We start from the raw sequence: 12,603 nt of genomic DNA, 5'->3' as shown, positions 1-12,603 counted from the left end.
TCTCAGCCTGTGGAGTGAGACTATAGAACAGTGTGAATGTGGAGCTAAAGCGATGTCCAGACATTAACCAGTTCAAGAGGAAATACAGAGAAATTATTTTCTCGAGATACAGGGATGGGGAAGGTATTTGACTATGTGTATATGTGTGAGTATGTAGGTGTGTATATGTATTTGTGCATATATGTATCAGTGTATGTATGTGTATGTATATATGTATATGTATATATGTCAATCAACAGATAAAGCCGATTAATAATACTAATAATATCAATAAAAATGCATAAAAATGATAATTATTGTAGATTACAAATTATAAATAAATCATTTAGGGACAAGGGGGTGAGATTAAATAAGTTATACTTCTTCTCACTCCTTTTCGAACATTAGATGGGGCACTGTTTATGTTGCTAATGCTGTTGTTGTAAATTTCATTTTTTGTTTTGTCATTTTTTTGTTTTGATTTGTTTTACATGACTATGCACTGCAACATTTGTTTTGTTTTTGTAATTTTACTTGTTCGAAATAAAAATGTATCAATCAATCAACTATTTTTAATAATCACTTTTATTTCTAGAATTTCTACTCTTTTTCCAAAATTGAAATTATACATGGTAATGACATTTCAAAGAGAAATATACTTGTAAAGCCAGCACAAATTACATGAGTACATATTTATGTATGAGTGTCAACACACCCACACTACAAAAACCTACTTTCTTGTCACTTTATATATACTTTATGGTCAACAGTGTATGGCACACATGATGTGTCTATGTGATAACTGAACAGTGCTCTGAACTCTGCAAGTGTCAGGCACAATAGAGATAGATATCTTCTTTTTGTTCCAAACAAGTTTTCCTTCCTTTGCTTAGCCTTACACAGCTAACAATGCTAATCAGGGGCCAGCGTGTTAATGGAGCGTTGTTTCCTTAAGAAAAATGATATCGTTTTCGGAACTAAGTTTGGGAAAAACTGGTTGTCTTGTTGCATGTGAGTCTTGCTTTATATTTTTTACTTTGGAAAAAACGTAGCCAGGTTGTTAACATCTTTCTACAAATAAACTTGACGAGAAATAGATATATGATATAAAGAGAGATGTTTTTATTGAATGGGTGAGGACACAAATACAAACATGTTTTTTTCTGACAAAGGTTTTTGTGTTTCAAAAGTCGGCCTTTAGGATTTTTAACACAAACGTTTTCAGTATGATATTTTTAGGTATAGTAGACGATTATGATATCTCAGGTTAGTAGGGTCATCTTATTGTTGCTTTTCATGAACAATATAAAGTATCACCAGCCTAATAAATTAAGAATTGTTGACTGCCAGTTTAGAGATCAGTCAGATTGTCACCCCCTCTTTTCTTATAAATGAAGTTGGAGTGTCAATAAGTCCTGTGGCTTCAAGAGGGTCTTAATATGATTTCAATGCATGTATCATTGTCACCACCACTGCCTTACTGCACATGTTGTACAGTGGCACCAGCTGCTCGATCTACAGTATGGTCGCCATGGTAGCTGCTTTCTGGAAGACGCCTTATACCAAATGATAGAAAGGATATATTTGTCTCTATGCGCATAGAAGGTAATTTGTGTCATGTTGTAAAATATTCAGAGAGCCGTGACTGGTGCTCATGTTGCTGCAGAGAGGAACTGTGACAGGTCAGAGCAGAGGGGGACAGTAGTTAGTGATTCATAGTTATCAAGAAGTTTCAAGGGCTTGGTTGCTAAGTTACCCAGATGGCAGGTCCTCTGCGGGGTCACTCTCATCAGAGCCCCTTAATGTGCCAACGTCCTGCAGAGCAACCAGGGACATGTCCGGCTGGACGTCCTCCTCGTCTGACTGCACCAGAGGCTCGTAGCTCTCCTCACTGGCAGCTTCTTCCTCTTCCTGCTCCCACTCTGCAGCCTGGTTGGACGCTTGGTTCTTTGTGGGAGGGGCTTGTATAATTTGGCTTTTCATTTCAGATTCAGAAGAGCAGGACTCAAGATCTGGACCTGTGAGAGAAGACCACTGAAGTTTACTCTCACTGGAAGTGAATCATTTAAGTTCAGCCCTGTGTGGTACAATCACACAGCAGTTGGATCAGCTTCAGGTTTTTTCTCCAGGGCAGGTTGGTATTATATTCTTTATTTTATTCTTTGATTTTTACACATGCGATAATGTAGAACCATTGACCTGCTGTTTTCATTGTACATTCATCCTCCCATCATTGTTACCATATCTTATGAGAAGATTCATATGTTAGACTGACTACGTTACTGTCTGATGTGCACACCCAGCACCCAGTAGCTAAAGAGCTGATGGCCAAATAATAATTACACCTACATACACCAGGTGACCAGTAAAACAAAAATAAAATAATGCAGATGTTGTTCCATGCCAACTTCTTCAGCCAGAGGTTTTTCTGCTCAAAAGTTGCCAAAAAAGTAATAAAAGGTAGCAGAACATCAGCTACCTCATCAAAAAAGCCCAGCAGAGGATGTTCCTCCTGAGCCAGCTGAAGAAATGCAACCTGCCAAAGACGATGATGGTGAACTTCTACACCTCCATCATGGAGTCCATCCTCACCTCCTCCATCACCATCTGGTACGCCACAGCCAAGGATAATGTCCGGCTGCAGCGGGTCATCCGCTCTGCAGAGAAGGTGATCGTGATCGTGATACCCTGAGGCGGGCAGCGAAGATAGTGGCCGACCCCTGCCACCCTGGACACAAACTGATCACCCCCCTCCCCTCTGGCAGGAGGCTGCGCTCCATCAGGACCAAAACCTCTCTCCACCTGAACAGTTTCTTCTCCTCCGCTACCGGCCTCTTAAACAAGGCCTGACACAACGTATACTCTATATGCATTACATCAATGCACACAATGTTCAAATACTGCTTACTGCACATATTCTTATTTCATATTCATATTTTATATTCTATAACTCATTGCATTCCATTTCGCTGTAAATTACTGCTTTATTTTATTGCTATCTTACTATATTTTATTACAGGGTCCTTAAAGATTTTTTGTTTTATATTAGATTTTTTGTTTTATATCAGATTTTTTGTTTTATATTAGATTTTTTGTTTTATATTAGATTCTTTGTTTCATATGGAGATTCTTTGTTTTATATTTTATGTATGCACCATGACATCAAGTCAAATTCCTCGTATGTGTGAACCTACCTGGCAATAAACCCGTTTCTGATTATAAAAGTTTTAGCAACATAAAATACCAATATCTACAATATATGCATGCCTTGAGTGAGAATTCCTTTATTCATCCCGCAGCAATTTACTTTAGCCTTTGGAAGCCTGTAGAGAAAGTGCGTTGGGGTTACCTGAGGTCAGGGAGGATCCTGTGCTGATGTCATCACCAGTGGAGTTGAGGAAGTCATCCAAAGCCTCCTGGTCTGATATGTTGGTGACTGTCATCTGATCCAGAACACGCATGTCTGTTCCTGCTTGCTCTGCGCGTGCGTGCGTGCGTGCGTACACACACACACACACACACACACACACACACACACACACACACACACACACACACACACACACACACACACACACACACACACACACACACACACACACACACACACACACACACACACACACACACACACACACACACACACACACACACACACACACACACACACACACACACACACACACACACACACACACACACACACACACACACACACACACACACACAAAACCTAAATCTTGTAATAAGCACCCACCCTGGGCACCCATGTTGCATGCCGCACCCTGCTCTCTCTCCCTGTTTCCACACTGTCCTGAACCTAGCACCTGGGTAGTTTCCATTGACTGAATTTCAAGTTTATTTCATCATTGCTTGTCAATAAAAGAAACATTATATTCTTGCCTCTCTTCTACGTGTTTGTAAAACCCATTGTTAGAATAATAGGCTAATATTGACACATTCTAGTGCAGAAAATGAAATAGTCCACGTCTCCACTGATCTGCTCAATAGTTGTGATCATTAAAGGAGGTATTCTGTGTGGGTACCTACCTCTGTGCTGCAGGTATCCAGTGGACAGGTATTGCTGCACGTCTTGGTTGAAGGCTTCCTCGTACACTTTCTGTCGTTCTCTCAGTTTCTGCTTCATGGTCTGCTCCAGCTCTGCCACCTTCTGAGCATGCTCAGAGTTCAGTTCCACTACAAACAGAAGACATGTTAGTCCTCTAATCTCAAGAGTTTCACATCATACCAAGAGGTTCACATCATACCAAGAGTTTCACATCATACCAAGAGGTTCACATCATACCAAGAGTTTCACATCATACCAAGAGGTTCACATCATACCAAGAGGTTCACATCATACCAAGAGGTTCACATCATACCATTATCAGCAGTGTAAGGAATTACACAAACACGCTTCATAATAACTACAGGAAACACTGTTTTTCACATAGCTGGTGTGGGTGTTGGATAGTCTCCTTGGAAATTGAAAGTGAAATGATAGTAAAAACTAAATGCATGCGTTTCCTCTGGATGCTTTACTCTATACATCCTATGCCATGACGCATAGGCAACAATAGAGATATTAAGAAAGGAGCAGTGTACTAAGGCAGTAATGTAGTCATTGTTGAGCAGTAATAACAATGTGTAATCCCCAGTGGTGTCATGTAACTAAGTACATTTACTCAAGTACTTGTACTTTACTTGAGTATTTCCACATAAAGCAACTTTATACCTTATTACATTTTCTCAGGCAAATGTTGTTCTTTTTACTTCAATACATTTATTGTACATATTGAGTCACTAGTTGCTTTGCAGATTTAAGGTTTTCTTAGGTTATTCATACAAAAATCTACACACATCATATTAAAAGTTAAGCAACCCAGTAGTGTATAAACTCATTCAAAGAAACCCAACCTTTACCAAGTGCAACATTGAAGTAATGAGTGCAAAAATACTTTTCTAAAGTCATTTAAAATACATAAATGCTTTAACTGGCTATTTTGGCATAACAAGTACTTTTTAATGCTAATGCTTTTTGAATGCATAACTTTACATTTTTATCTGAGTATTTTTACACTGTAGTATTGCCACTTTTACTTAGGTAAATAATCTGAGTACTTCTGTGTAATCCCTGATTAGAGTACAGCAGCATCTCACCTTCCAGGGCCTCCACCTCCTTCCTGTTACAAGCCAAACATCAGACAGGTTAGCATCATGTTACAGTATATCTCTGGCTGCTAAACAAAAACTTTACCTATCCAGGGACAAAATAAATGTGTTGATCTTGTCATGACCACAGCTTGTCACTTTGAGAAGTTATATGGAACAACAAAAGGAAATCTGACAAAGTTGAATACCTGACAGCCTCTGACACTAGATGTAAAAACACTATTCAATGATACTCAGAAAGTGTTAAGGGTCAATAACTAGCGCACATTTATGAATGATGAAACTCATAGGAGAGTGAATAATAAGTAATCCGCTGGTCATACCTCTTCTTCTTCTTATAGGCTTCTAGTTGGTTGATATGATGCTGTTGGACAGTCTGTTGTTCACACTGACAGCACAACGTCTCCAGGTACACCAGCCTGCTCTCCATCTCCTCAAAGTCTCCCTCCAAATGAGCTGCACACACACACAGAGACACACACACACACACACAGAGACACACACACAGAGACACACAGAGACACACACACACACACACACACACACACACACACACACACACACACACACACACACACACACACACACACACACACACACACACACACACACACACACACACACACACACACACACACACACACACACACACACACACACACACACACACACACACACACACACACACACACACACACACACACACACAAAATAATCATGTGTTATTCAATAATTAAAATAAGGTGAATGAATGATGAAATTATAACTAGAGTTTTGACAATTTCGTCATTTATATATTTTACAAAATGTATTTCCATAATTGTTTTAATTCATTTGATATGTGGGGTTGCATATCTATCTAAGTTCAGGATCTCAATACTGTATTATTAAAGCTATACAGGCAGCACAGTGGTGGAAAAGAAACTAAGTACATTTACTCAAGTATTATGCAATTGTATTTGTTTTTAACTATTTAATGGAACTATATAAATCAAATTCACTACATGTTGAACGGAAACATTGTGAACACTTCATTACATTTATTTAATTGCTATGTTTGTAGTTGTTTTCTAACACAGAAAACACAGATCAATTTATCAAATATAATGCATCGTTATGTATTAAAAGGTGATTTCAGTTATATTGCTGATAGTTTCTGTAAGAATATCATGTACTTGTTGGCCTTTAATGAAACATATCATTGCTTCTATCTTGCTGTACGTGATAATAACTTGAAGGATTATCTTGTGAGCATAAGATCCAAAATAATGATGAAAAACTTCAGTAGCTTTAAGTCAACTGAACACATACTTATTCATTTTATATATTGAATACTTTTATAATTTAAGTAAACTTTGCTCGAAATATTGAACTTTTCCTTAAGTATAATTTGGATTGCAGGACATGAATTTGTATCAGCGTATTTCTACACTGTTGTGTCATTACTTTTACTAAAGTGAAGGATCTGAGTACTTCTTCCACCTCTGAGGTCCACTGTCGGACATTCTCTTAGTTATTGGTGGTGACAGGCGTTATCGTACAGTAGGGATGTGCATCTCCATCACTGAGGCCGATGCGATGCGCATCGCGATACGTTGCCACGATACGATACATTAACGATACATTTGAAACACCAGGCGATGCGATACGATACGATTCACCCCTGTTGCGATACAGTTCGATAGGATTTGATTCAACATTATGCGATTCGGGGCGATACGATGCGATTCAACACGATGCAAAAATAATGATACTTCAATATGGTACGACAGAGGATTTTTGTTTTATTCCTTATATGCAGCAAATCATACATTAACAAAAAAGTGCTTTACATATTTGGTAGTGCACATCCCATCATGCCGTTTATTTTTTTACCTTTAAAAGCTCTCCAGAGTACAATTGTATAACACCTCACAGTTAAACAATGTATGGATGCATTGCTCATGATTAACAATGTGCAAATAACAGCTACCATAGAGCAATGCCCATACAACTGCCAGCCTGATGTGCTTAACACTCAGAGGCTAACTCACCAGTGAGCAGAAAGCAGTGGTTTCTATCTGAACAATAAAGAAAACAAATAACCTTTCACAAACAGGTATTTCATAACTGCTTACAGTAAGGAAGACATTTAAATTATTATTGGCCGTCACAGGCTGCTGTAAGCTAAACACCTCTCTCTGACAGAACACCTCACTGAGTGATTTAACTCATATGTCTCACTTTCAGGTTTCTCTTTTCAGCCGCAGACCCCACGTCGCCTCTTTATGTGCGTCGCTAAGTTCCTCGTACTACTTGTGTACTTTAAAGCGGCTCGGCATCGTTAACAATTTGCGAGTGATTTTTCAAGTTGACCGTCTGTAGTAATAGTGCCGCGCACAAACCCTTACCACGTTACTGATGGGGTGCGGCTGCGGAGTGATACTGTGTGTATGCAAGTCCGCATCTAGGACGGATCTATGTATCATGGCTGTAGACCTGTTAAGTAATAAAGATACCTCATACAAAGGTCTGCAGATACCTTATTACTCTCCATGACCTGCGGTCAACTATATAGCATAAAGGACTATTACACCGTCTTTCTTGAACAATCCGAAGTGTTGCCAAACGTTTGATTTGTAGGTATTTTTCGGTGCGCTGTGTTTCTCTTTCTCCTCAACTTCCGTGTGTGTTGATAACTGAGACTCTCGTTCTCCGTAGTGGCGAAGCAAATATCAAAGATCGTCTCTGCTGAGCGTTGACAAGATGAGGGGATTTTATATGAATGAATCGTTTTTTTACCGATGCAAAGACGCTACGCAATCGATGCATCGCGAGTTCAACCCGGTTCAACCCAAACTGTAGCCGATGTGCACTCTTTCAACCGGTGCACTCGCATCTTGAACGTTTATGCCGGTGCACCGATGCGAATCGGTCGTACAGGAATGAAACACACCGATGTTAGCAGTCATGGCATCCAAATCGCCGATGAAGGCCGGCACGCTCTGCAGCTGCTCCTGCAGCTGGGTCAGAGCCGCTCTCTTCCTCTCCCAGTGAGCAGACAGCATCACCATGTCCCCATCTACTGCCTAACACACACACACACACACACACACACACACCCACCCACACCATTATTACAACAGTACAAGTGTTTGTCTAGCGCTTTAAAAACATAACTGCTCCACCTTTTAATATTAAACGAGCATGAAAGAAGGACATAGCAATTAGCAAATGTAACTTAAATACTAGTATGTTGATTCATCGAGTGTTCAATTCATGAGTCAATTCAACACTAGCTTATTTTATTAAAACATGTAGAAGCAGCATTGTGTTTTAATGCTCAATATATCTGGAATAAACTCCAACAAAAATGCAGGTCCTCTGCAACTCTCACTGCTTTTGGATCAAGGCGGAAGGCTTTTCCATGTGCTGACGCTTTTTATTAAGTCAAATAACGACTCATTTCCAACACTGCACTTTCACTTTTATTCTAATTGTATACATGTCTCATTCGATTTAAGGATGTCACTTGATAATGTGCTTCTTTTGCAGGATGCCTAAAGCGTTTGATGTTTTTTTTTAAAGCTCTTTGAATTGCGTTGTTTTTTAAGTGTGCCTTATAAATAAACTTGCCTTATCTAAAAGTATGTGCGGGGTGTGTTTCCCTGAAATGTCCAAGTTTGAGTATAAAATCTAGTTTTTCCATCACTTTATTGTAGCTAATGAAAAGTTCGAACTGGTATCTGACAGCATTCTTTGAAACTGCTTCCACCACATCACGATGAACCTGTGTTCATTTTCTCACAGTATTCTCATATTATCTTCAAGATCCATGAGCGCAGTCTCAACACGGCCCCGGAAGAAGCTTTTCTCTACAGAGTCAATCATTCACGGTGTCTGAAGGGGTGTGTGTGATCAGTGTGTGTGATCAGTGTGTGTGATCCTACCTCTGCAGCCTGAGCACAGTCCTTAGTTCTTCTGTGGAGCAGAAACCAGCTCTCCTCATACCTGAAGAGACACATTATACAAAAACACATAAGTGTGAGCGTGTGTGTGTGGTTTTGTTCGTGTGTTTGTGTGTCTGTATGTATGTGTGTGTGTGTATATGTGTGTATGTGTAGTCGTGCAGGGTAAAGTGTGTTTCTACAGTTGTGTGTGCTGTGATGCTTGTAGGTGTTCGGGTGATGTGTGTGTACGTTTCTGTGTGAGTGGTTGTGTGTGTGTGTGTGTGTGTGTGTGTGTGTGTGTGTGTGTGTGTGTGTGTGTGTGTGTGTGTGTGTGTGTGTGTGTGTGTGTGTGTGTGTGTGTGTGTGTGTGTGTGTGTGTGTGTGTGTGTGTGTGTGTGTGTGTGTGTGTGTGTGTGTGTGTGTGTGTACCTGCTAAGGATGTCCAGTCCAGCACTGAAATGAGGAAGGCTTTCTTCAAACCTGAACAACAAACAGGAGGACACTAAGTGAGTAATGGAAAGAATCACATTTAGGTGATGGATGATTTCATATCTCATAGCTGTGACCTAAGCTAAACACTGTTTTAAACAACAAAACAAACCATTCAGGCTCTTCAAAACCAATTGTATTTGTTGTAATAAAATAAGAGTCCTATGGTCTTCCTCTGAAGCAACACCATGATTGGCTCTTTGGTGAGCGTGTAGCTCTTCTTCTTTGAACGTATTGTTGGATTGCAAACCAACTTTAAGGTGAATACCAACACGTACTGGTCACAGCTGCACATGAGAGGTCAAGGAAAGCAATCTGGCTTTGTATTATTGGATAATAATGTATTGGCTGTGATTTTATTGTACCAATAATACATAATAATATAATATGCATTTACAATTATCGGTTGTTACATCCCTCACTGTATTATTACCCGTTTTGTAAGAAAATGTATACACTAGCAATCCCAAAGTCAACATATGTTAACACTTTATTCATCTGTCATCTTCCAACAGGTTGCCACGCACGCACGCACCTTGGTCTTCTCCTGACTTTGGTGTCTCTTGATTTGTCTCCAAGGGTCTTGAAACTGAAGGGACGAAAAGAGGAGATAACTGAAGACAAGCAGGGATGTACACGTCTTTGCATGGCAGTGGTATTTTTTCAGAGTGTGGCACTTGATACAGACAGAAAGAGCCTCTGAGCAACAGCATCCCACTGTTGTCTGCTATAATGTGCAAATACTTTGAATGTATATATATATATATATATATATATATATATATATATATGTATTCAATGTGGTAGCACCAGTGGTGTAAAGTCACTAAGTACATTTCTTTCAGGAGCTCCAACAAGCCGTGTAGGACAGAGTGAATACACATACTATACAGAGATGCTGTATGAGAAACCAATGTGAGTTTGGAAAATTGCACAATATAAATCTATTCTACTACTAGTAGACCTCAACAATGGAATTATGATCAGTAGAAATGGCCATGACATGGGACCTTTAATACTTTTGTACTTTTATTGAGTAACATTTTGAATGCAGGACTTTTACTTGTAACTGAGTATTGCTACACTCTGGTACTTCTACTTTTATTTAGGTAGAGGATCTGAGTACTTCTGGGTACCACACATAGCACAATAGCAGAAGGTCTATCTTTACACTCAAGTATGTATATGAATGTATCTGCTTGAGTTTGACATTATGACTAAGAGGGACTTTGACAGTCAGACGGTGAGTCAAATAACATTTCCTGTTTTCTTTGCGTCTTTTTAATAAATAGCATTATTTGTTTCTCATCTTTATTTATCATTATTAGTCCTTGTATCGCAGACTGGATGTGGACTAACAGTGTTCACTGTTATAGAGAACAGCTCATCACATGACTGTCAGCTGAGTGATCTCCAGCAGCAGCTCCAGTAGCACCGAGCTAATTAGCACGTAACACTGCGACTGGTAACGTAGTGACGAGCAACATTAACAACAATTAACTACTGTTTAAATCATGGAAATGTGTACTATGAATTAACCGTACAGTTCTAGAAAAGAGATGCAGCAGAATGAAAGCTGGAGTTAGCTAACCTTATCAACCATATCATGTCATTTGTATACCATATCATATAATTGGTATGTGTAAACCATGTCATAGATGTTTGTGTATCATTAAGTGTACATGTTTCAATATGTCAAGTGTAAGCACATATGGTAAAGCTAACATAACGCTATCTGATGCAGGAGGTTATCTCAGCTAGCTAAGGCAGCTCGGAACGGCATGAGAGAGGAGGACCAACCCCGTAGTGAAATCTTGCTGGACCATGTGGAGTCTTTCTCTGAAGTTTTCGAACATGATTCCTCGCAGTTAGTCTCACGTTTCTCATGAAAGAGCTTTAACCCGCTGTCACACTGCTGCTGAGCACAGGCAGCTAGCTGGAGACTGTTAGCTAGAGAATGTTTATTTCGTTGTTTAAAGCGTGTGATAATTTTTCCTGAGCTGAGTCTCACAGGCAAACCCTCGACTCCTCAGAATCGACGTTCCTACACAGCAGGGTCTGAGAGAATTTATTTTCTGCCTGGACCTCCCTATACGATACCTCGCCACTCTGAAATCTTTACCAAAACCGAAACAAAGCTACTGTCTGTGAGTCTACAGAAAGACCTACTTGTCTGCCTGAAAGTCTTAGCTCAGGAAGAGAATAACAGTTTTCTCTCTTCTACTGTAGGTTATGTGAAGGGTCCCCTACGGAGCCCCCTAGGGGACATGGAGAACAAAAAAAATGTATTTGAACAAAACAAAAAAAAAATGTTTTGCGAGATCTCGCAAAACCCCGTTGCAGTTTGTAGACGGTCCCTAAGCCCTCTCCTTCCTCCAGCTGCAGTTTGTGACCAATTCCTGATGTTTAGCTCGGATGACGGTATCGAACTGTCCAATCTGTCAATAACTCAGCTCAGAGGGACGTGCATGTCCCCTCGCTCTTAGTGTTCTCTTGAGGTGTCTTCACTTATGTGAAACCCTTTATATATACAGTCTATGTGTGAAACCCGTGCCTATTGACAAGCACTGATGTTATATATTTATATGTAAGTAAGGCCAAGCTCAAAGTAACATCGATGAACCACTCCATTGTTGTGGTTTCTGTGTTGCCGTAGCAGCAGAAATTACCAGGAAGTACATTGAGCTAAATGCAAAGTTTTGCGAGATCTCGCAAAAGTATTGCGAGATCTCGCAAAGGTTTTGCGAGATCTTGCAAAACATGATTATTTTTATTTTTTTTCAAATAATTTTTTTCTTTCTTCTCAATGTCCCCTTGGGGGCTCCGTAGAATAGTGCACTACTAGTAAGACAATTTAATTATAGTCCACGTTATTTATAATGAAGCGATTTATCAAACATTTATTTTCATAAACATCCACATATCATTACACCCACTGCAGCCAAACTGCATCCTTTCTTTTCAGCTCATTCTATTATTATTACTTTACCATTTGATTATAAAACAAATGAATCAACAAAAATATGTTTCCTGA

General features: G+C 39.5%; 1 protein-coding gene across 2 annotated transcripts; it reads right to left on the bottom strand.

Annotated features, from left to right (window-relative positions):
• Nucleotides 1-1,079: 1,079 nt before the first annotated feature.
• LOC307046557 (dysbindin-A-like) lies at nucleotides 1,080-11,783 on the bottom strand. Of its 2 annotated transcripts, XM_079692969.1 has the most exons (11): nucleotides 11,370-11,783; nucleotides 10,105-10,158; nucleotides 9,510-9,560; nucleotides 9,081-9,141; nucleotides 8,087-8,219; nucleotides 5,475-5,607; nucleotides 5,140-5,162; nucleotides 4,030-4,176; nucleotides 3,329-3,457; nucleotides 2,572-2,636; nucleotides 1,814-1,997 (listed from the first exon to the last, which is right to left on the bottom strand). In XM_079692969.1, the coding sequence occupies exons 1-11, from the start codon at nucleotides 11,423-11,425 to the stop codon at nucleotides 1,959-1,961; spliced, it is 891 nt and encodes a 296-aa protein (XP_079549095.1). In that variant the 5' UTR covers nucleotides 11,426-11,783; the 3' UTR covers nucleotides 1,814-1,958. The 2 variants fall into 2 exon arrangements, with proteins under 2 accessions (XP_079549094.1, XP_079549095.1); XM_079692968.1 differs by lacking the exon at nucleotides 2,572-2,636 and having other exon boundaries at nucleotides 1,080-1,997; nucleotides 11,370-11,710.
• Nucleotides 11,784-12,603: the final 820 nt, after the last annotated feature.

Source organism: Notothenia rossii (genome assembly GCF_949606895.1).
Source record: "Notothenia rossii genome assembly, chromosome: 7".
Taxonomy (NCBI): domain Eukaryota; kingdom Metazoa; phylum Chordata; class Actinopteri; order Perciformes; family Nototheniidae; genus Notothenia; species Notothenia rossii.
This window is presented reverse-complemented; position numbering and strand designations above follow the sequence as displayed.